The following is a 26,735-nucleotide window of genomic DNA, read 5'->3' as shown; positions in this document are numbered from 1 at the left end:
AGCTTTTGAAGAAGATCCAATGAATATTAATTGTACATTTAGTACAAGGTAGTATAAAAATTGGTTTAAATTTCTTCAATTTCTTATTTCTTAGACATTTTACTGTAGTTATGATTGTTATTAGTAAATATGAGCATTATAAAAAGTTTTTTTGAAGATGAATTTAGTACACACTGTATGGTCTTTCGAACCGTATATAAACTAATATTTCAAACTCCCGGAACTAAACATGTTTTAAAACGCCCTTGTATATGAGAAACATCGTTTATTCTAAATATAGTTTTGTTTTGTCGTTGTGAGTATTGAATACAAGTTTTCAAATTCTATTCAGAGTAAGAGTCCACCTCTGGCGTTTTCTCCAGAAATCTAGGAAATATGTCTACTGATATCTAATAATTATCTAAGTATCCAATGAATACGCATATGAAGAAGTAATAAGCTTAAACTAATAAATGAAATTTGGGAGCATACAATCAACTATTGCGGCGATAAAACACTGCATCATGAATAATGAATTGATTGACATAATTGATAGGAAAGCATAGCTGCAAAGAAATTGATGACCTTTGATCCAACGAATGAATAAAGAAAACATAATATTGCTATAACGGGAAAATAAAAACTATGCTATGGCAATATCTTCACAATAATAATGATGGATATTTAAGTAACTGTCATCTCATTTAATCGTTTTTTTATTCTAATCCATCCTTGTTTTCATGTTTTAAAAATTAATTGATATTTAATGAAAACTCTCACATTGGAGCAGAGCATTCATATATTCATAATTTATGATTAGTTATTAAGTACAATAATGATTCTGGCTTTGAAAAAACTTACTTGTATTCTTACGGCAGTTCGTACTTTACTAGTATATTTGATAAAGTTTTTTCTTCGATCAGGCATCAATGTGCAAATAAGATTTTCCTACAAAATTGAATAAATTGCACAATTAACATAGATGTACACTAAACAGTTTAATGTAAAGCAAATGGAAGCAATTACAGTAGAGCGAAACTTTTGAGAGTATATGCGGTCCAATTAATTACCACGCGATTGTATACTGAATGTCTGAGGTTGCGATTCGCACTTCCCTCCGTTCACGCATACCTGCAGAAGTTAGTTTCGCTCTGTTCTAATTGCTTTTACGTGCATTAAATTATATCTTCAGATTGCATAGACCTGCTCATTATATTAAATTGTATACTATGTATCTACTTAAGGTAAAACAATATATGATTTTTTTTTTATTTTCGATTTATTGTCTATTGTCTATTGGCCGGAACTTTAAATTCAAGAATCAAGAGAAATCCACATTTTTCATAACACGATGATAAGTTATTTGGAATTATAAATTACACACATGTATTCTTCTTCTTCTTTTTTCTTCCATAATAGGTCTAACTCTTATTCTTTCTTCGATACTCTTCCTCATCCTGGCTCTTAAATATAAGTTCTGACTTCGCAGCTTCGAAGGCCTATAAATCAGAAATGAGGAGTCGTATGAGAAAATATTTTTCGTGCAATTTCACGCAAATCAGTATTTCGCTTTCTCAGCACAGTCCGCGAAATTTAATTAAACGTCACTTCCAAATTTGATGTTTTTAAAATACTACAATGATTACTTTTCATTGAATACCAACAAATAATAAGTACTTATATGATTTAGGATGAATATTATCACTAATTGTACATTTTGTATTATTACTTATATTTACTGCAGAAGTTGAAGCAACTAAATCTAGTGTTTCTGTATAATGGTTATTGCCTAAGCATTTTCCCAATGGTATGCACTCCAACAACTTGTGCGGTGCACTTTCCGTTTACGTATCTCAAGAATATACGACGATTGTTAACAATATATTTTGTTCGAAGAGCTACATATTTGTGCTAAATTTGTTTGAAATCAATATTAACAGTGAAAATACGCTTCTTATTCGTCTTGGTATCAGGAACGTTTTCTATTAATACAACATTCTGTTCCTGAATATCTTCAATGACCATTTTTAAATTCATCTCGTTGCAAGGCACCAGATATTTCCATTATCAAAACTAGCTACAAAACTCTGTTCAATGAATAAAGAAAATGTGAATGACATCTCTCGCTTTGTTTCAGGCATCGTCTTAACATTCTGTTTGTCACACCAATCTTTAAATTCGCCGTAACAATTTTTGTACCGCCGTTTAGATTTTTCGGAAGGTACTGAAATATCGCTATCAGTATTAGATATTTTGCGTTTTGTCAAGAACTGTCAAAATATTTTGTATATATTGAAACATATAATTTCCATAGCTCACGGTGAAATTGTTAAATACATTGAACTGTTGTTGATTTCAAAGCAATAATATATTTATTTACAATCATCTAGTTTAATAATTTCAACGATTGCACGAAAAATAGTGTGTATGCCATGGCCGCCAAACCTTTTTAAGGACTAAAGATTATAATAACTGTGCTTTCGGTACGTTAAAAAGGTATTTCACGGCCTAAGCGACAAATAACTAATTATCACAACATTATTTTCTCGTCATCTACTCTCTCCCAAATTTTTTATCGAGTACCGGAACACCCTGTAAGCTTATAATTTCCTGCTTAGATTGATCTTGAATTGTAGTTAATTCATACATGTCACCTATTGATATTTTTTCATTTATTGTAATAATGTGATTTGCAAAAAAATTTTATGGTAAATTATAAGAATGAACTGAAGATTTTATTTTTGCAGAAATAATGCTGAATATTAGAAACTATAAGTCTTTGATTTAAGATGTTATTTTGTTCCAATTTACATTTTCAAATAAACCAAGATGATATGTTTACTTTCCCATCTGTTCTAAACATAGAATATTTTTAGTAAATAAACATGTACATATTTTGATTACATACAGAAACAAACAATTATATTTCAATTCAATCTACTAAGCCCCCGATATATCCACCTTTGCCAATAGACATTTTGTTGTTCCATCTTAAACTCTTCAGTTACATTGCGTCAAATATATAAGAAATGGAGCTACTCGTTGACAGCGTTGCCTCGTTTTTGTTGCATGAGTTCAAGATTTATGTTGGTAATTTGTTAAGTCCACCTAGTAATATTCCACATTTTGATGACTGTTTGATGACTTGAGACAAAACTTCACGTATTTTGTAAAATATTTGACAACGCCGCCCCTCATATCATCTGACAATCACGCTGGATGGGCTTCTAATAGTTGTTTGCTCAGATTCGGTAGTTGTTCAGACCTCTTTTTGAGAAGGTACGTACTTTTTTGTGGATATCTTCACAACGTAAGATTTGCTTCATTTGACATAATACCGAAAAACTTTGTTTATTTATCGTAACTTGATTTCAATATCGCAATTCTCTTACCTTTATTCACTTGGGGACAATTACAGAAGATATGATATTGGAAATTTAGAAAAAGTAGTGGAAAAAAGGAAACTACCGAAGGACTAAAGATCGTAGGGTGAAAAATCGTTATTCGTTGAAGCTAGGTGGGAAAATTGTTTTGATCGCAGATTAGGGACGAAATTAGTGGGTCGTTTATAGACTCAAGTGAACGAACCAAGAGGCGAAAAACAGAAGATATTAGATCCAAAGACCTTGCAGAATTAACATATGCAACAGAAATGCAATTGCGACAGGAAGGTGAAGTTGCAGCTTCCAAAGTTGATTAAGACCCATGAAGAAGTCCTCGAAGAGCAAAAAATATGTAACGGCTTTTAACGGAAGCACCGAAAAGCCTAACCTAACCAACCCTGTCAATTATCGCCGTTACAAGCACTTTCAATGTTACAGACGCAAAATTAACTAAAGCTCAGTATTAAATGTGCTGAAGTACAAGTTCAAAAGTTAATGGATCACGTGGCATCAAGACTGATACAAGTTTTCCGAGAAGCTATAGAAGGTTTAAACGAAGAAGCGAAATCTTCATTGATACTAATAAATAAATGGGGTTGTGACAGCTCACAACAAATTCAATATAAAATGCAATTTGAATGTGAAGATGATTCAGATGCAAATATCTTTCAAAGCTCAGTAGTTCCACTCCAATTAACTTTTGGCTCCAAAAAAAAATAATACTGTGGCAAAACCCAACGCCATCGTCACCTCGCTATTGTTGCCCCATAAGAATACGTTTCGTTAAGGAGACAACTCACATTACAAATGAAGGAATAAACATACAGTTACAGATATCAACGCTCTCTAGCACAAATAGAAATGGGAATTGTACAAAGCATAAGATGTTATTTATAATGGTGGATGACAAGGTATGCAATGCAGCAACCCATAATAAATCAACTATGAGGTGCTACTTTTGTGAAGCTACTATTTCGGAATTCAATGATTTATCAAAGAAGAGGCCATACAGAAAAGAGAATTTCAGCTTTGGGCTGTCGTCATTGCATGTTAGAATACGATTTTTTGAGACGATTCTACATGTGGCCTAAAATAGAAAAAAAATTCAAAATAAGCTCAAAGAAACACTTGGTCTTTTAGTAGACACGGCCAAAGCCAATTTTGGTAATAAGAGTGATGGCAACACGAGTAGAAGAATTTTTGAGGAGTATGAAATTTCAGCAGAAACAACAGGAGTGGATAAACATTTGATTTATAGATTAAAAGTGATTCTAGATGCATTGTGTTCCAGTGTAAAAATTATGTCGAAAAATTTTAAAAATATTGCCTAGAAAAAGCTGAACTCTACGTCTCACTTTACAGCTTTTAACCCATGTCCCCAACTTTGCACAAAAATCTTCGTCATGGAGCAGCTGTCATCAAGGAAGCAGTACTTCCAATTGGCCAGCTATCCGAAGAAGCTGCCAAAGTTCGCAACAAATACATTAGGTCATTCAGACTGAACTTCACCAGAAAGTTCTCACGAGTATAGTGCAACATGGATGTCCTAAACCGACTTTTATTGACCTCTGACCCCTTGATTACTGGTATGAGAGGTAACACGACTAGAAGAAAGGAAAAAATATCGCCAGATGTCATCAATTTACTATGCGAAACGGATTTTACCAATATTGATTTTGCAGATTTTAGTGATGATGAATGAATAAATCGATATATATCTAAATAAATGATTGTTGTATTGTATTTTCATGTGAAATTAATTAAGAAGTGTGTATATAAGTTCCTGTACCAAAAAATATTCATGGCCAACTTTAGATGCTAAATACCACACTGTGCGCCGCAGTTAACAAAAATAATAATTTCATTTTTTCAAAATTTCAGTTTCCATTCACGAAAGTTTGAATATTTTGTTTCCAATATGCTCATTGTTTGTTTACTAAATTTAGAAAAAAACTATTAAGCTTAATCAGTCGGTATAATATTTTTCTCCGGGACTTGTTAATTGACTCAAATGTATCCATATACGTGCTCTGAAAATTAAGTAATGGAACAGGTTTTTTGCCGTGCTTGTGGTAACTCTGGAACAAAGAGACATAATGACGTTACCTTCATTAAACTCTATATATATTTTCCAGTGGGATTGTCAGTTCTCTTTCAGATGTGTATTTTATAAATATGTGTTAGGAGTACTCGTCACATAGATAAATAAGCTAAATATCGAGTAATGCATCGCCATCAAGTTTTGCACAAATTATTAGTGATTCCACTACAGAAAATTCTCCGTTTGACGTCGAACAATAGTAAATAAACTATATATCAGTCGCGAAACCGTCATGCAGATTCTAATATATGCAAAAGTGATTTCAAAGAACCTTTCAGAAGTACAGAAACACAAAGTACTTGATATACCTAGAAAAGAATAGACAGAGTGTGCCCAGACATGGCGAACAATTGGGTGCTACCACTGCGCTTTAAGTGCCTCGTACCTACGATGAACTTGGATTATCTATGTAACTTGTACAAAAAATATGTGATTAATCAAAGAAAGGTCAGGGATCGAATGTTTTTATGCGAATCTTAGCAGCTTCACCTATTAAAGGGTGTAGAGATTGAGGATAATCAAGTACTATCACTTTCCTATATTTGAATTTTCACTAGTGATTAGAAAACTGACAACCAATCAATTCACATTGCACTACATCCCAAAATCTTCGGGTTTTATTTTACGTAACATACTTCCATTATCCATGTCTATTCGTTTCTATTTTTTTAAACGGATTGGACAAAATACCATGAAGAACATATTTTCGTTTTCCTTAATTTCAGTTTTTCATGGTTTGTCATTCAATGCTCCCAATCGCGTCTTAGCATGTTATTGAAGATTTGAGCAAGTAGTTCTAGATACTATCATGAATACCTGACAACATTCCAAATCCGTTTCCTTGAATCAAAGAATATAGCTATAGAATTTGATAATTTTCCCTCATTTGCTATTGATACTAATCAAGATAGTTGAATAATTTTAAGCACCATCAGCCTTTCAGAATTGGGGAATTCTAGTAACTAAACAGCTGTGGTGGTGGAACTAAATCACTTCTTAATAATTTTTTGAACATTATGTTGAAAATCAATTTTTCTTTAGGAAATTGATATCCAATTCAGTGGGAAAGAGGAAATTGTGAGGAGATTGAAAAATATACATTTCGTCTAATTCTCAGAAACGGAGACCTACTTTGGTCGTATCTTTCCTTTCAATTTTTGTGGTGTCATGTCTTCCCTCTATCACAGTTAATATATTTTCTAGGTTACACTCAATTCAACTCACTATGTTTGTTTGAAAGTTTATCTATTTATATAGAATTCTCCAGCAAATTTCCACAACTTCAATCAATTTATGGGGACTTTCACTTTTAATAACGATATCACAAATTTTTGATGATTTCGCTAGAATCAATTGATTTAATTTCAAGATGAAAGGGAATGTTAGAATTTTTGTTATTTTATGATGGTGCAATAATATTAATTTTATTTTACAAATTTATGAACAATTTGTTTCATATTAAATCATACTCGTATATATGAGTCATTCATCAAAGACGGTAAATTTTTACTCTAAAACTATCTCTAGTCTTATATATTTTACAGCAAATTAATCTGCTATTGGGTGAAGATGAACAAGTGAAATTATTATTCTCGTCGACTATATGGACGGTGAAGCGGGTCCTGTTCACTTTTGATGAAATAGTTCAAAGTTTGGCGAATGAAATTTATCAATATTTCTATGAACGTCACTTTGAATATTGAATTTTAAATCCTATGATTTTAAAATTTTTTACAAGAATTAATACAATTCAAAACATACTATTAATCAAGATGAGACATGTTAGGATCTTCAAAAATAATGCACAGTTTACCATAGTACGAGCCCACGTGAAAAGTGGATCTAGTTTTTAGCTAATTTGGCAACACGGTTTCTGTTAGAGATGTTATCTTTAGAAAAATAAAGGAAATAATTGTGTTATTATCGTTCGGTACCGCCCATCGCTCTCGAACATTTTCGTTAGAGAAACTTTCTAATATCATTGCTTCAGAAAGAAAAACTGAAGATCGTATTTCTAACAGAATTTAAACTTCTTGACCGGGGACTCCGCAACCAGTATTGAAGATCCCTTTTTTCTTGATAAATCTAAGCTATATGTTGCAGAAACGTTCCATTTAACAAGCCGCATAAGACAGTTGAAATTGAAACAATCAGTTGTTGGATCACATCGAAGTTGGTCACTTTAGAAATGTATAAGAATTTACTGCGCATTCGACTTCGAAAGCATGTGCAAGAGGTGTGAGTATTGTGGAAATTGGAAAAGTGACTGGCTGGTGTCCAAAATGAAGAGTTTCCACTAATTTTTATCATCAGCTTATAACTATTGAAAATAATTCATTCTCAGAGTCTTTTATCTCCAAGTATACTGAGTCAGTTATATTTTTAGTTCATAATTTTGAGTTGAATTGTTCTTGTTTTCATTAAACATTTGTTTGATAATAGGTACAATGAATTCATTTTTCTTCGTATTACTTGAATAAATAAATACTTATATAGAGAGAATTCGTGCTCTAAACAATTATCTTGGTAATCTTGAAGTGGAAGACACGAAGGGTAATTGGAAGATCTTAGGAGCCGGCTGAAGGCTGGCGAAGTGCTATCTAAGTTATGTGCGTGTCTCGCACGAGAGATTCCCACTCACATATACTAATAAAAATTTATACATCCCTTCTCAGGTTAAATAAAAACTGAATTAGCTTTTCGGGAATGAGTAAACAACTATAAGAGGTGATCTATAGGCGCTTGCGATTTATTCTTCAGCTTTGAATTTGTGGCCAATGATATGAAAGTAGCTCATAAGATCTTCCATTAGTATGCTATGATTACACCTCGTATGTCACTACAAGAGACGAATTTTTCTTAAATCCAAAATATTCAGTAAGTAAATATTCAGACCTATTTTATTCAATTTATCAGGATAAAATACGTATAGACCAAACTAAACCCGACGAAGCGTATTTGGGAGATTTGTTATACCAACTTTTTTTCTTATATTTACCTATAGAATTGTTTTTCGAGATATTAGAGTGATATTCCGAAATACTCTGTATGATAAATTATTCATTTCATGCCCGAAATCGGTCTTGGTTATATTTTGCTACCAGAACAATAGTTTTTGCGACCTTTTCATAGCACTCGGTCAAATACCCTGGTGTGAAACATCGGTCTTTAAATCACGTATATCAGGACATCTAACTTTTTGTCGTTTGATCCCAAGTAAATTGTGGAAACCCCAGAAAGGAGTTATGACTCAACTTCAGCTAGATTGCAAAGGAAAATTTTGAAGAAAAAAATAATTCATGTAAGAAATCAGGTTCTACGCAATTAGTCTTGGTTGAAAAAATTCTTAATACATAAAACTATAAAAGCTAGCTACACTTGCCTTTTAATTAGAGAAAATAATAATTTCCAATTAACAATTTAAACTTGAATTTGTTCTATCACGACATATGGTTGACCATTATTCATTTTGAGGCAGTTCGCTATTAGCTTCTGTGTCTGTGCGACCAAAAGAAAAGACAGAATAAAATGAAACATTTATTGTACGAAGGTATTTACCCAAAGAGGATGAACATAATTAAAACCCTCAGCCACCTTCATTGGGGCTCCAACGAAACAATTCTGTTAATAGTTTACAGAACTCTCATACGGTCAAAGTTTGACTATGGTAGTCTTATCTATATGTCCGTCTAGAACTGACTTATTGAACTCTGTACACAACACCGCTCCTCGCCTTTGCCCTTGGTGCCTTTCGCACAAGCCCCGCCGCTAGTGTCAATGTTGAAGCTAATGAGCCATCACTGTCCTTAAGACGATAATCTCTTCTTTTGTCATATGCTGATAAAGTATCTTCCAATCCCTCTAATTCTGTCCATTCGCTGCTTACCACTACGTCCGTACCTACTAACTGACGAATAAATGTGATCCAAATTACTAACCTGTCTTTGACCTTTCCACTCCCCCTTGGACCAAAAATATTCCCATAGTAGATACCTCACTCACCATGTACAATATACATGAATCTTCTAGCGTCTGTGTAGAGAAAGCATTCTTAGAAATTCTGCATAAGACTCCTTCGACCTAATTCTTTATACGGATGCCTCCAAAGCTGAATCCGGTGTAGGTTGCGCAATCACTACAAACCACGAACTCATAAGTTCTTTCCGCTTACCCTCGACGTGTAGTGTTTATACTGGTGAACTATACAATATCCTTCCCATAAACACATCGCCATATGTACTGACTCTATTTCATCCATACAGTCTATTAGACCGACCATCCAATAGTCCAAAAAATTCACGACATCTACCAAACTCTCATTGTTCTTGCTCTCATCTAGCTTCCATCGCACACTGGAATTGCTGGAAGCGAATCTGCAGATCGCCATGCTAAAGAAGCCACAAAGAATCCTTCTGAAATCCCAGTTCAGCTTGCCAACAAAACATCCAACCATCTACTTCTCACCTTTCCCTAAACTTTTTGAATAGGGGAGAAGATGTTACAGATATGAGAACCATCCTTAGACTTAACTGCCCGACGGAAATGAAGGAAATTTTTTCTTCTTTTTTCCTTAAAGCCACCAAGCTGTATGAGAGAATAAATATGACGTATTGTAATAGATTTTGTAACAGATTTTTATTTAACTTATGTATCATATGATTGTTTTTGTGTGCCAATGACCAGAGCTGTCGAGGCACGTTAAACTGAAATAAATTATTTTACGATAAACTCCGAGTAATTTTCAAAAACTTATTTGACGGCAATACTTGCTACAAAAATTGTTTCGAGTTTAGAACGAAATTAAAATGTGGACGATTGTCGAATGCAAAAGTGAAATAATTAATAAAAATTTTATTCGTGATATTCATTCATTTTTTAAGTACCCAGCAAAACTGAAATTCCTACTATATTTAGGGCACATCTAGCATGGGCAAATATAAAAAACTGAATTCAATTATAGATAGAATAAGAATAGAAAATATGACAAACACCAATCTTAGAAAACTATGTTCATATGTACTTATGTTACTGCTTGTTACGATTAAAAGGCAGTTCGACGTTTCTGTTGAATACTTAGGAAATAAAAGAGTTATTACGGTTTTATGTTGTCGTAACTGCAAAAGTGGATACAAAGATTTCGCAGACTCTATCCCATAAACATGGAATCCAAAGCAGCACGAACAATAAAAGTATATTGATATGTGATGAAAAAAAAATTTTATTTCAATCCAAACAGTTACTCTTCTCTAATTTCTCTTTATTCATGGCATGGCCCTATTTTGCATTTATGACTCGACGTCATTTCTGAGATACTGGGGTCTAGCTTCCGTAATATGTCTTCGATGGTTTTCTATCAGCTACAAATATTTACTTTGAATATTCGATCATCAGTTATTCTATCTGCATGATTCCCACCTCTGACCCGTCGTAAAAAATCTCTGTCTGACTGTTTGAATTTTCCATTTTTCTCTCTGGTGTTCCCGACCTACCCGTAGTCTTCCCATTTACGATAAGCGTTTTGTACTGCTGTTTCAGAATGTTATGATGATCCACTTTGGTGACAAACGAATATGAAATATTTGCATTTCAATGAATTAAAATCAATTCAATTCCCAATTATATTTTCATTATATTTAAGAGAATTCCCAATAAATAAAATATATGCTGCTTAAGAACAACAACAAAAATAACTTCAACAACTATTATATGAATCGCTTTAACAATTTTTTGATGAATTGTTGACGATATTTGTTTATGAAATGAAATATTAGTCACAATCTTTGGATAAGATTTCCAATACAAACTATTTTCAAATTCTACGAGTGACTTGGAAATACATTAAAGGCAAAGAATGAAATGGATGATACCTATATTCCAGAATTCTCCATAGAAATCTGAATAGCCTTCCTAAAGTGGAAATAATGACACAACTTCATTGTTAAGAATTCCATAATCCTGGCTTGCGGAATTAAAGCGCGTTTAATATCTCTTCCGCAGACAAATTTTCGCCCCTGAAGTATTAAAACTAATATCTATCCAGCTGTAGCTTTTTTGTATGAGAATAGAAAGAACATCCTAACGTTTTGAAAGTGAATGCAAATGTTTTTTATACATAAAAAACACAACACCAATTGCAATTTTTCCATATAATTACATAAAATTAGATGTACACAGAGTATACAGAATGTATTATTTATCATTATTATTATATAATACGAATAGATTATATACTTCTTTTCAAAGAGAGCTTTTCACATTTTTTGCAGCTCTCTCACTCTCTCCACTGATTTCGAATTTATATACACACTTCGAGATGAGAATTACGAAATGTTTCAAATTTTTAGGAGAAAATAACGGAGAACCTACACAAATATGTTGAATTATCTTGAAGCACTTATATATTTACTATTCTTCAAGATATTTATCTGGCTTTCTCGAGTTAGTTAAACTATTTGGTATAGCATCATTTTTATTTAAATTCAGTTCAGAAATTAATGCTCATTATTTGTTTAAATATTCTCAATACTTTCAATGTTCCTTATAAAACATGCCAAACGGTGTTAAGTCTTCTTCTAGTTTTGCAAGAATCTGAAAAGTGCAGGCAGTGATTTGTATGTATAATATTTACAGGTTCTTTTTTAATAATGGATGAATTCTAAACAAATTATTTCACCTAATGTGTTCTTAAATAAGTCTGCTCTGTAACCAATTTCTATGTTGGTATGCGTTGTACTCAAACAAAATAAGGTGAACTCTCAACATTGTTCAAAATAAAACTGAATGTCGAGTTATTTATTTTCATTACATGTAATGTTAAGCTTCTTTCTCTTAAGACTCACACACGTTTATAAATATACTAAAGATGTGCGATCTGGATAAAAGGAATGCAATTTTCATTTTCTCCTCACTTCTATTATTATTTCAATGGAGTGAAAATATTTAAAATTTCTGAACTTCTGTGTAATGTATGAATTGATAAGTAATTTTATAGAATATTATCCAACTTTTATCATTCAAACACCAATGAGTGTAGTTGAGTAATCACAGCATACCAAATGATCAATGACCTTTTAAAATGAGCACGTTTATAGGAGAAGAAGAACTACAAAAAAGTTACGTACACTTTTGTGTGCATCTCTAGATTCCGAAAAATTTATGAATTATAGTATATTCGCTACTTGATTGTTCCAAATAAACAATATTTATATTCAAAAATGTAGATCGTCTACAGGTCGTGCACTAGCTCGTGATATTAATACCCCCTATAAAATTTTAACTTCTGTTACAATGTGTCAATCCGTGATCGTAATTTTCATGAAGATTAGACAACTCGTGACGGAAGATTATGCATCTCGGCACTTCAATTATGAAAGGAAAAATAAAAATGAAATATATAATTACAGTATATTTCAGTAATAAAAATTTCACATTCCAAACAGTACTTGCGGAAATAAGAGCCATCCATGTAAAATGCTTTTCAATCATTTTAAATATATCTTAGACACAAATGTAATTATGTTATTGGTGGAATCATTTTAATTTATAAATTGTGAATTTAGATTGAGTAACCCAACCTAACATAACATATCCTAAAGGATTTAAAAATTTTTGGATTTTCCAACTTTACGCAGTGGATAAGGTACTAAATTCCTCTCAATGTTATCGCACAACCTTCTTGTTTACCTAAAATATCCCAGTCCCGAGTTGACAAATCTCAAGGGATTAAAAATCACTAGTTCTATCGCAGTCCGTCTAAAATGTATATCGTATCATAAAAATATTGTTTCAACATGTGCTAGGATTTATTTTGGAAGTTGAAATTGGTTGATGGCTATCTTTTAGCAAATGCAATGAGACTTTTGAGAGTTGAGTTCTCTTAGAGGAGTAAAACGCCTCGTGCTACAAAGAATAAACACCTCTAATCAAGTATTTGTAATAATGTATTTGATTATCTGTATAAATTCTTGATTTCTTAATTCAGATATTCAGTTTCTGAATCAATATCCAACTAACTAAAATATAATTTGGTACTATCTATTGGTCGGATGGAAAAAGCTTCCTGTTACAATGAATTAACGGGTTCTTGTATACGGTTTTCCGTATAAAGTCGGCCAATATCATGAAAAAACAAAATTTTGCACATCAACTTTCCTTGACCCTTGCAATGAACTATTCAATTAAGATTGCATAAGGTTGGTCGTATATTGATTTCACTTCAATTTTGCCATATCAAAAGATTGTATCATGCTATTTTATTCGGAAAAACATTACAAATATCAATTCAAATTCAATCTTTTTTGCAGGTTGCGTACGTTAGAATATCTTATAAACTGAGACACCGTTTTGCTAGCGGATTTACAAGTGAAGAACATTCCCATGGAAATCGACGTGAACTTCGTGGACGTCGCCTTCATAAAACAAATCTTCTGTTGGGTTCGATAGCTTTCATTTTCTGCATTAGTTGGCTACCTTTGAATGTGTTCAATCTGGTAGCAGATTTGTCAGTGAATCAATCATTCACGTCACAGCCTATGATGGTAAGTTCGTGTTATTGAATTCTGGTGTTGGGTTAAAGTTAGTTTGAAGTATGGAGAAACGGAATGAATACTATAACCTCAAATACTCACCTTTCATGTGATTTACGGTATTCTAAAAAGTGTAATCATGAGGGATAAAGACGGTATCTCTTATAATATCATGTTAATAAATGATGGTTCTAGTTATTTGAATATCACATTATATGAAAATAAAATGCATGATTCATTAGCCAATCAGCTTCACATAAATGCCAAGTGTGCTGCAAGACATAGGTACGTATTTGTGTACTCCTGGTATTTTAGAAGTATTGGCGTCATACAGATCTCAAATTAAGTTGAAACTTAATGTTTTGTGCCTTTTCGATCTAACTCCCTTCCTTTCATTATTTTTCATTCATTGTATTTCCGATCCACAGGGTCACTAACTCATCCTTTTTCCTTTCTTATCTTCGTATAGCTGTACTCTACATTTTCCACACTACTACGTTTTTTTTACATATTCCATTCAGATTCGCTCGATTATATGGTTTTTTTCATTGGTTATATGCGCTTCTTTCTCTAAGATTTGTTCTCTCCCAAGGAAATCTCTTCCTTGGGTTGTTTCACTAGCAATCTGCCCTATCGATGTAATGGTCTTCACCTTTGTCACTTTTTTGTCATATTTCACATCGGAAATTAATTCATTTTGGATGCTTACTATTCACAGATGTTGGGATTGTCTAGATTGTCTAGATAGATTTCCATCATTCAACTTCTCCTGTGCTAATCGACATTCCTTTAGTTACCTGATTTTCTTAGAAATTTCTTGTTTCTTTATTTTGTTTAACTTGGTAGTTTGAAACCAAGATTTGTTTTTCAAAAGCAAGAAATAACAAATAGGTAGGTATATTTTCATTACAAAAAAGTAGTTATAAACATATATAACCTCTTTTCAAAAAAAAAATATTTATAATCCTTTAGGTTCGTTTTTTTGTAATTTAGAATCAGAATAAAAAGAAAAAATAATTATATACATAATTTAGTAACTATAAAAATTATGTTCGAAAATTCACTTAAAAGTACTTAACAAATCAAACAATGACTCTTTCTCTTTATACCTTGTCAGGTTCAGATCGTTAAGTTAAATTACAACAATAATAAATTCTTCGCTTTTTGTTATAAATAAAATATACTTTAAAATTATTTACGTATACAGAAATCAATAGGCCAATCACTGAGACACAGACTGGTTTTTTTCGAGCTGAGATTTCTTTATATATTTGATCCATTTCTCTTATTTTTTTCAAATATTGACTGTGATTTTGGCAAACAAGATCTCAGCAATATGTCAAGTCTTCCCTCACTACCAAAAACCAATCCAAATATTCACTCTCCTCCTTTATCATATAACACTGTACTCTTGGACTACATTAAATCAATAGGTAGCATCGTTTCTCCTAAAAATGTCATTTTCGCATTCAGAATATCACACGGTCGCATATGCATTTATTTATCATCGACGACTCAAGTCGATGAACTTCTAAAACACAACCAAGGCATCCTAGTTAATTCCAATTTAATCCCTATACGTCGGCTTATATCTCCAACCAAAAGAATATTCATTTCCAATGTTTGTCCATCCATTACCCATTCCGTCATCGAGAAAGCACTGCAAGACCTAGGGTTATCACTCACCTCTCCTATATCGTACGTCAAATGTGGCTCACCTGATGATGAATACGCACATGTCCTCAGCTTCCGCCGAGTAACTCACGTATTACCAACCAATAATGATTTTTCTCTTCAAACTTCGACTATCATTAGTCATGAAAATACAACACACAGAATATTCATTTCTACCGACAAACTTAAATGCTTCCTCTGCAAACAGGCTGGGCACACTGCTGATTCATGCCCCAAAATTTCAGCATCCATAATCCGGCATCCGATTTTCATAACTCATATATTCAGCCCTCCTCCACACTCCAGCTAAATCCTCTCGATATTGTGTCTGTCAATGCTGCTATTAATTTAAATGAACTAAACGCGCGCTATCGTCCTGCAAAAATTCTGCTGCCGGTCCTGATGATGTCCTGTAGATATTTCTCAAAAAACTATCCGACTCGTCCCTGTCCAAGCTCCTTGACATCTATAACATTATTTGTTATAGATAAGTCTTTCCGTCCAATCTCACTTACTTGTACTACTTGCAAACTCCTTGAAAAAATAATCAATAGAAGACTCCAATGGTTCCTTGAAAAATACAAACTTATTTCCGACGCACAATCGGGTTTTTAACGTAATCGATCGACATACGACAACCTTGTTAACTTGCAAACAAATATCTCCGCTGTATTAAATAACCATCACGACGTCATTGCAACTATTCTCGACATTGAAGGCGCTTTTGACTCTATATCTAGAAGTGCAATACTGAATAAACTTACTCAATACAATCTACATGGTAACATATTATCATTCATCCATAATTTCCTACCTGATAGAATTTTCAGGATTTCCGCAAACGGTAAAATCTCCATTTCTCATCCACAAAATACTGGCATTCCTCAAGGTTCAGTATTAAGCTCTACTTTATTTATCCTCACAATAAATGAGCTATGTGACAACTTCCCATCTCCCGTAAAATATGTCCAATACGCTGATGACCTAATCATTTATTGCCACGGTAAATACGTCTCCTCTACATGCCAACTGCTCCAAAACGCAATAAATCTACTATAAGAGAGATCCCCCTACCTAGAATTATCATTTTACTGGAACAAATCCATGCTGATAAAATTCTCTCGAAGAACATCTTTTCTTTTATCTATATGTCCGCTTCCAAGTCTAAAACTGACTTATTGAACTCTGTACACAACACCGCTCTTCGCCTTTGCCTTGGTGCCTTTCACTCAAGCCCCGCCGCTAGTGTCAATGTTGAAGCTAATGAGCCACCACTATCCTTAAGACGACAATCTCTTCTCCTGTCATATGCTGCTAAAGTATCTTTCAATCCTTCTAATCCTGTCCATTCGCTACTTACCACCACTTCCGTACCTATCAATCACGAACAACTGTAAATTGAATCCCTCAATTGCTCGCACCTCTACTCCAAAATACCGACCTCTCGTTGACCTTTCCACTTTCATTGCCTTTTTCTTCCTCTTGGATAAAAAAAATTCCCATAGTAGATACCTCACTAACCATCTACAATGAACACGAATCCCCTAGCGTTTTTGTAAAGAAAGCATTCTTGGAAATTCTGCATAAAAAATCCTTCGACTTAATTATCTATACGGATGCCTCCAATCCGGTGTGGGTTGCGCAGTCACTACAAACCACGAACTCGTAAGCTCTTTCTGCTTACCCTCGACGTGTAGTGTTTATACTGGTAAACTATACAGTATCCTTCAAGCTTTCAAATATATTTCTCCTTCCCATAAACATATCGCCATATATATTGACTCCCTTCCTTCCATACAGTCAATGTCAATTACACCGACCATCCAATAGTCCAAAACATTCATGACATCTACCAAACTCTCTGCTCTTGATATAACAGTCTCTCCCATCTGGCTTCTATCGCACACTGGAATTGCTGAAAACGAATGTGCCAATCCCCATGCCAAAGAAGCAAAGAATCATTATGAAATTCCAGTTCAGCTGGCCAATGATCTGAAGATTAACTTCAAAGACATCATTAAAAAATCTTGGCACAATACATTGAGCAAGAGTACTACAGCACTACATCACATCCACCAATCTACTTCTCACATTTCCCTAAAATATTTGAATAGGAGAGAAGCTGTGACAATAAGAAGAATTCGCATCAACCACACGGAACTTACTCACGGCTATTTGATATCGTCAGAAAGTCGTCCTGTCTGCCGAACTTATCAAGTTCCTGTGACTGTTAAGCACATCCTCACCGACTGCAGAGAATATTCTACCGCATATCAACAGTTTGATATGAAAACCAACCTCAAGAAGACAATTAACTGCCCGGCGGAAATAAGGAAATTCGTGGAGTTTCTTGAAGCCACCAAGCTGTATAAGAAAATATAATTTAATTTATGTATTGTAATAGATTTTGTAACAGTCCTCTATTTAACTTTTGATTGTTTCTGTGTGCCAATGACCAGCGCTGTCGAGGCACTTTAAACTGAAATAAAAAAAAATTAATACACTACTTCTATTTGACAGAAAACGGTTGCTCCATATAAACTACAACTTATCCAAACTGACAAAGAATTTTTTTTTTGTAAAAAATGCGCTGACGTCCATCGAATTGTCCGTTCGTTTGTAGCAGCGATATCTCTTCACATCAAATAATGAGCTCGATTTTCTCGTATTCAATTCCTGTATAGCTCTAGATGTGGGGAAACGAAAGAAATTCTGGGCATTATTGGGAAAAAATTAATTTAATTAACCAAAATGTGATTTTTCCCATACAAATTTTTATCAAACTTGCCATAGATCAACACTAAAATTTGTTATTTCACGATAATGTCATACTGTGGAGATTTCAATCAAGATCTCCAACCACAGAAATTGAAAATTCTTAGAAGTAACATATAATATAGATTTAGTATCTTCAAGGCAAGCTACAATATACATAAACACAACGATCGATGGAGTCTGCAAAATTAAGTACTTACAAAATTGAAATTTTTATTTATGAATCATATCTTCGATTCCATAAATCAATATTTATGAAAATTGTCGAAATATAATGAAGAAAAAATTATTAAATAAATGAAATTAATGAGATTCATTCCATAAATTCCATAGATTTTTGTTAATATTAACTGATTGCTTATGGTAAAAATGCGCTATAGCATCTCGCGCCGAGATTGCAATGACTTTTTCATTTGTCTTTATGTTGGATGCCCTCTCACAACAAAGAGAAAGGAAACTGAGAAGCAGACTTGGTGACTAGGGAAGCACAATTAGTACCTGCGCGAAGGAGTGCATGAATATTCCACTGAAAGCCCACATCAAAATCACAATGAAACATTTAGCGCTCAATGAATAGCAATAAGCTGTGCCAAGAGAAAGGCAGAGAAACCGTTATAAATTTCAAAATCGTGATTAATCAGTCCTCTTAACATCACCTACCTAGTCGTATGCGGTTGATAGTAACTCACTCGATAATAAACCACAACCCAAATGTATTAATTGTAACTGAAAATAAACTGTAACACATTATCACAGACTGTTAATCGTTTTCATTCCTATTTCTTTCGTACATGCAATTTATTGAATACTCAAATAAAATAACCATTTTAACCTACTTTTGTTTGGAATTTGCTTGAAAATAACAATGAACCAGTACCTAATAAACAATTTTTAATGAAAAAAATTACTAAACTCATGTTAAAACAATGTGTAGGCTTGGCAGCGCAAATAAGTACATACTTCTCTTCTAACTTTATTCTCAAAGTGAGCCATCGCTGAAAGCAATCATTCCAGGAACGTTTTCATGATGTTTATAATAAATTTAAAATATAACTGGAGTATTTCTTTTTGATCCCGCTCGATAGCGAAAATATGCAATTATTAATAAGAAACAGAAAACTTCAGTAAAGTTAAAATTAAAAATGTTCAGCAGTAAGATATTTTTGACAATGGAATTATGCAGCTATCTATTTGTATAAAATTAACAGATTAACTAACTACCTAAAGTAATAATGTGTTGTTGTTTCATTGTAAAATGATCCGTTTGTTCAAATCATATTGATAAAGTGAAAAATTATAATAATATTATAGAGGAATCATTCATATACCCTAAAAGGCAAAGCTTTTTATTCCCATATTAAAAAACTAACTGAAACCATAAAAGGACAATTTGAGCAAAGAACAATCAGTATTCCGAAAAAGTATGCCATTGCCACGAACATCGAAACGTGTATGACGTTTGGACAAAAGCGTATGACAGTGTAATCAAAAAATAACTATGGGACGCTCTGAAAGAAATGTACGTTGGAGAAGAATGGATTTATGAAACTATAAGATTCAAAAGCACTAATGAAAATAAGCGATGAGAACCAATAGTAAAAACAACAGCACTAAAACAAAAATGCGGCCCATTGCGCTACACAAATGGTATGATGAGCAGAATGTGCTTTATTCAGATCTGTTCACGGATGATCAAGTTGTTTCTAGACAGGTAAAAGAAGATATGAAAGAAAACTAAAAGAATGATATAAATTATCAAAATAAATATGAATAAAACTGAAAGTATATATGTATTTGAGTGTAGGCTGTAGATTCAGCTCTGGAAATGAATAATAGCTGCCTATTTTCTAAAAATTTATGATTAACAATACACCGAGACGATACGATAGTAAGAGACAGAAAGATCACGAGGACAATAAGCATTCCATGTAATGCTATGGAATAACACACAGACTAAAGGGAGTATCTTTGAAGCATAATATGAAAAATAAAAGCGGCATGAATAAGATCAATGACAACAACAATAAGAAAATAATGAGAATTAAATAAAATTCGATTGTATGAGAAAGATTCTACGAGTACAAGTCACAGGAGGCGATAAAATAAGAATTCCAGAAATATGACAAATATTGAAAGTAGAATGCTAAAAAACAAGTAAACTTAAAAAAGAGCACAGCTATGGTTATATCTAAAGAATACCAGACCGAATATAAGGGAGAGAGCCTACAGGGAGAATACGTAAAGAATTTACAACTCTAAAATCGGAAACATATATTGGACATGCGATAATTGGTACAGAGATCTGAGAGTGGGGAACGGGAACTCTGGAGGACAAAAACTGGGAAGGTATACATCTAAGTGTAAATATTCTTTTATCAATTCACCCTTTTATTAATATAGTTAATATAGTAATGTTATAATCATATGAATAGACAAAATGAACCTTTTTTCACTTCTCCTACCGTACATGAAACATTTTTATTTTATTTCTATTTTTATATTTTCTCCAATAACAGACCTCCATATACATCTAAATAGGAATTGTAATTTGGATTGAGCGTAGGATTTTCATATCCCTATTGCAACAACCTTCGTCAGTGGAGAGACCCTCACTAATAAAGAAATACTAAACTTTTTGATGAACTTTAATTTTGAAAACGACTACGAAAACTTTCGTATTAGATTTAAAACTTGATGTACTGCAAAAAACTCTCCTATTACCGAAAACATATTCTTGGAAGACTTAAAGCTGTGGATTTTCATTCGAAATTTGATGTTAGTATTTAAATAGAATATTATTACGAAGTACATCGACATTTTTCCTCGTTGCGTCAACTTTTCTGTTGTTGAAGTTTTATATTTATATTTAAATCTAGGAGTTGTATCCTCTTTATATTTTAGGTTATGTTCTTAAGAGGTAGATACTTCATAATCATCGGACTTTGCCGGAGTAACATAATCGAATATGCCTCATTTTTTCTTTGTACATTTTCATATGATTATCTATCATTAAGCAGCTTGGTCTTCGTATAATCCTTAATACCCATAATAACTTCAATTTGCACACAATTGTTTCTGGCAATCCAAACTACGTTCGCTCATTCGAGGCCCATATTCTCGAACATAATATTTCGACTTAATTTTCTTTTGTTTGTCTAAAACTGTACATAATTTTTCGATATTTGATGGCCAAGAAGTAAGAAAAATCGTTAAATTCAAATTATTTCTTCTTTATTTGTATATTTTTGGTATCATTTTATATCTATAGCCGCTCCATCCATGGAATACTCGATAAGATATTGGCAAATATATGTTTTCATTAAGGTTAACACTTTTGTCTATTCTATGGTCTGGAATTTCTAATACGTGTCACAAGAAATATTGTTCAGCCTGTGCAAACCAGTGATTCACCGCCCATATGACATCATTATTGAAAGAAAATCGTTTAACACGCAAGTGTTTTTTAAGGTTTGACAACAGTAGGTGGCAAAATCTCGAAAATATGGCAAATGAGTGATAAATTCGTAGTTCATCTGAGCCATTGAGGCTGTTGCTATAGTGGATTTATGTCTGGATATGTTATCCTGGCGTGAGAAAACACCTTCACGCTACTTCCTGAACCATTATTGTTTCATCGCTTCACATAATTTTAGAAATTAATTGGGATAATACGTTTACATTCCTTACTTTGTATTCGTCCGCCTTTTGCATCAATCCCGTGAAACAACCTATTTTTGTTGTTTGTATGCTTCCACGGTCGCAAATAACTCGAATTTTCTTGTGTGCATTCGTTAGCATCATGCAGTAACTTATTCTTAGGAGATGAGAGACCAAAATCTCCAAGTTTCTTTGTACATGACTACATTATACATGTTCGGTGTCCACCAAAATTTTGTGAATTTGAGTTGGAGTTAAGTATTTAATTCTAACTCGACACAATCCATTTTGATACTGACATGTAGCTCCGGATTCTTCGAATAATGATTGGAAATTTGATATATTATATGAACAGATTTATGTACATGTTTCAAGAAATCTAAATTTGTGTTTTAACCTGCTGGCAGAACCTTATTTAACACCTGTGTGATTTCAGCCCAAATATATTTTTCTCATTTAATCTCCTAATAACTAATAAGTCGTGTGACTGAGAAAAACACATAGTCGATAAGTATTTTTTTGAGATCAGCGAATAGCCACTAGCCACTGAGGATCAGATCTGGATTAAACGGATAGGGAGCAATTCGAAATGTAATTCGTTCAATTTAATCATCGTTGCCATTGACTTGTGAATGGCTGCATTGAATGATAAAACCATGGTTTCTTCTTCGACATAAAAGGCTATTATTCCTTGATTTTTAAATTCAAACGATCCAACAACTCTATTCTATGCCATAACCTTCCCCGCTGACTGTTGTGCCTTTAGACGCTTTGGACGTGGTTCACCGGCTGCAGATATGATCGTTTTGATTCAGAGTGAAGTGATGGATCCATGTTTCATCCATGGTCATATATCGACGCAAAAAATCTGATTTATTACGTGTAAACATGGTCAAACACTGCTCTGAATCATCAACGCGTTGTTTGTATTTGATCGATTGTGAGTAAACGTGGCACCCACTTTCTCATGGTCGTTCATACATAATTGTAAACACACTGCCTCCAGATATTTTTGCGGCTTCAGCTATATCAGACATTTTACGATTGGATATAACCAATTTGTGGAATTTTTTGATGTTTTCTGGAGTAAACATATCAATTGGACGACCAGAACGTTAACTATCATCGGTGTCTACACGACCACGTTCAAATTCAGTAAACTGATAACAAATGGTTTTTTCCGAAGCAGCAACATACAAAATTGTTTCGAATCCATTGTTTTGAAAATAACAAAAGTATTTGAAAGCTGGTACTTCATAAACGTCATATGGATTTGACAATGGCAATGCCATCTGTGTGTCAGTCACAAGACTCAGTATGGTACTTTTAATATTTTGATAAAAAACTTATAGGAGTAACAATCATAATATTGCCGTGGAGTACATTATAGGTACTTTCTGATGAGAAAGTTCAATTATTAGAATAAAAAAATTTCAACCCTTATTATCTGCATAGTTTTCATCTTTTAGAATTGAAATTAGGCTTTCGACAATATACATTTTTGAAGAATATTCATGTCTTGGACAACGTTTTACTTCTATAGCAAACTATTTTGATTTTGTCGTTTACTATTCAGTGTGAATTATTACAATTTTGAATCTAGATCTGGCCACTCAAGCCAAGGCTTGAGCTGAAAAATAAATTCGGCATTTCTTCTCGTACTTAAATAGATAGTTTGTCACTGTTGTTACTAACTTTTTAATAGAAAATTATTTTTTGACAAAAAATATTCTATTTTCGAATATAATCTCCTAACTCTCAACAATTAGTCCAGAAAGTTTGATCTTTGTTACATCTGGAAAATACGCGTTTATCTCTGTCATCACCTCCACATTTATCTTGAATTGCCTTAACAAAGACCAATTTTTTTAGTTTGGTAGCAGATAGTCATCAGATCTAGATTAGGTTAATATGGCAGATGAGACAATAATTTGAAACGTACTTTGTGTAATTTTTCTTCGACAATAACAATCTAATGATCAAGCGCATTTTTGTGATGGAACAACCATCTTTTCTGTAAACCCAGGTATACGCTATGATTGGATGTGGCGCCCGATATTCAACCGACGCCATATAAATACTGTAATTTCAATCTGTTCAGACAGCAGAGCTACTCTACAAGCGATAACAGTGTGTTCTAAGCCTATGAAGGAGTATCAGAAAGTCCTACTATAACACAATAACTATTAAGTAATACCTTAGTAATCCAATTCGTTTGGGTGCCCAGTCACTCAGGCAACAAGAGAAGCCACGAAGCGGACTGGGATGAATAGCTACACCCATACTTGTTGCAGTCAAATGATTTGCTGTTACGTCTCCCAAAGGTCTGCTTGTAAGACAGGCTCTGCGGAGATGGATAGAGGTACCTGACATGAGATAAGCTAAGGCACGCATAGATAAGCCATTTATTTGCCTATTATACCAAACAACGGTTCCATTTGAATAGGCACGAAATTTGAGTGTTGACTCGATTTTCAACCGGACACGATCATCTAAACGCTATCTCGGCGGTTTAAAGTGCTTCAGGTGCAAAGATGATGAGCTGACCATGTAATCTGTGAGTGGGTCCGAAAAAAAAAATAATCGTTTAACTTCACAATGTAAAAGGAAATCAGCATAATACTAGCCAATTATAGTTGTCCCTTTTTCGAAATAGGCAATAAAAATTGGAATAGTAACTTTGGAATAGTAACCAATAGAGACTTAAAAGTGATTGACTAAAAAAACTGCTTTTGCTTCGATGGAATTTTCATTTCATCCTTTGCTACATACCGACAAAATAATACATTTGAAGAGATCCAAACATTCGTTTTAATTTTTCACGCGATTGTTCGCTAGATCAACGATAAGAAATCGTACTACCTTGCAGACAGCTCACTCCTCCATCAAACTGCCCTCGTATAATGTATAAACTCAAATGATGGCACCTGAACTTGTTCGATTCACGGTTGCTGTTATTATGTCGTTTGACCCTGCACATAAAAATTAATTAAAATTGAAACCGGTGTCCGAGATAAAAATTGCCGTTAAACTTGGTAGTGGTCGAATGTTTCCATTTTATTGATGTATTTAATGAATAATTTAGAAGTTGAAATACCATATGGATGAAAATAAAGCAAAGCTATGAATTTCAATTTCTTAATTCGCTTAATGCCACATTACAATTAATGTTTTTTGTTTCAGATTGTTTACGCTGTGTGTCATATGATGGGCATGTCGTCGGCATGTTCAAATCCGATACTTTATGGTTGTCTGAATGAAAATTTTTGGAAGGAATTCAAAGATATTCTATGCATAGAATCTAGCGTTGAAACAATGGGTCAATCCAAGAGAGTTTCTTTTAAAAAAAACTCTCAGAATTCTCAAAGTAAAGCGAAGCCCGATCTCGTCACCGGAGCTATCGATTATCAACTTTGCAATACCGTAAGCACAGATGTGACAGTGTTAACGAAGTCCTCCTAGCGGTTAAAAAATTTCAATTGTAATAACGAAAACGATGTGATGGACGACTTAAGTGCAGTAGATTCTTTATGAATAGGCATTGTGGAAACCGTGAGAGGAATATTATTTTAGTAGAAATGTTACCGCTCATAAACCAGTAAATGTTATTGTTCCGAAATCATATCGAAGAATCAATCGGAATAGGATCTTATTGATTTTTCGTGGTCTTAAGCCACTGAGAATTCAACTAGCACTATTTTTCTGAAAAGAGAATAATTTCATTTCAAATATTAAATTCAAACCCTTTGAGAAACGAGGATAATATGATGAAAATGAAAGTAAAAATAATATACGGGTGATCTGAGGTCGGGATAAGGCGAATTTCTAAGGGTAGAAAACGGTTTATGGTGAAGTTGCAAATATGTTCAAATAACCTCAAAATTTATGTGAAAAATTGAAATAACCGAGTTTTCGTTTTTTATTTTTGTCTTTTACAAAAACTCATTTTTTTTTTCTAAAATACACTGTAATTCATAAGTATTGAAATATTTATTTTTTAACCTTATTTTGACGTGATATCTAAAAAGTTCCTTAATTTTCAATCGAATTCTCCCGTCACTATATCAGTTTTTTTCTGAAAAGTAGGTGAGTTTTGAGTTTTCTATTTTACCATCACCAGTAGAATTTTCTCCAAAGAAAGGAGAAAAAACGAGAAAACTCCGACTTTTGTCCGATTTTATAGACAGGTATAATGGTGGTATTAACATTTTTTTACATACATTTTTTACATTTACAAGTAGAGATCTCAACGACCATAAAACTCACCGAACTTTGAAAAAAATGACATTTTTTTGGGAGAATTTCAGAATCGAAAATTGCGGTGGTTCGATATTAATTCAAAATAAGGCGAAAAATTAATATTTTATTTTTTTTTGAGTATTTATTAACAATCAGAATATTTTATATATTCTATGGCTTAATTTGGCCGCGAGTGCTAGATAATTAATAATGTCTTGATCAGGCCTATATCCAGTGATGTAGGCCTCACATTATTCCTCATATTAGGTCTATTGGCCAACTGTTTTCCAGTCGTTTTGCGTTTTTTGGCGTTAACAACTCCTCTAGTAGTGAATTTGTGTGGGTTTCTATGGCTTTGTAGTGTTTGAAAATACTCTATTCGATAACTTCTTGTTTAGAGGA

At 33.2% G+C, this 26,735-nt stretch overlaps 1 protein-coding gene across 2 annotated transcripts in view; it reads left to right on the top strand.

The window, feature by feature from the left end:
- The window catches only part of LOC130443949 (neuropeptide F receptor), a 139,850-nt gene that overhangs the window by 107,439 nt on the left and 5,676 nt on the right, over positions 1 to 26,735 (top strand). Inside the window, exons 5-6 of one of the 2 annotated variants that reach the window (XM_056778860.1) lie at positions 13,767 to 14,000; positions 25,278 to 25,517. In XM_056778860.1, coding sequence (XP_056634838.1) covers positions 13,767 to 14,000; positions 25,278 to 25,517 — 474 coding nt within the window. Of the gene's footprint in view, positions 1 to 13,766; positions 14,001 to 25,277; positions 26,038 to 26,735 lie in introns of those variants that run through there. The other variant, XM_056778859.1, reaches the window with a different exon arrangement.

Source organism: Diorhabda sublineata, chromosome 5 (genome assembly GCF_026230105.1).
Source record: "Diorhabda sublineata isolate icDioSubl1.1 chromosome 5, icDioSubl1.1, whole genome shotgun sequence".
NCBI classification, from domain to species: domain Eukaryota; kingdom Metazoa; phylum Arthropoda; class Insecta; order Coleoptera; family Chrysomelidae; genus Diorhabda; species Diorhabda sublineata.
The sequence above is the reverse complement of the archived record's forward strand: the minus strand, read 5'-3'. Positions and strand labels throughout refer to the sequence as shown.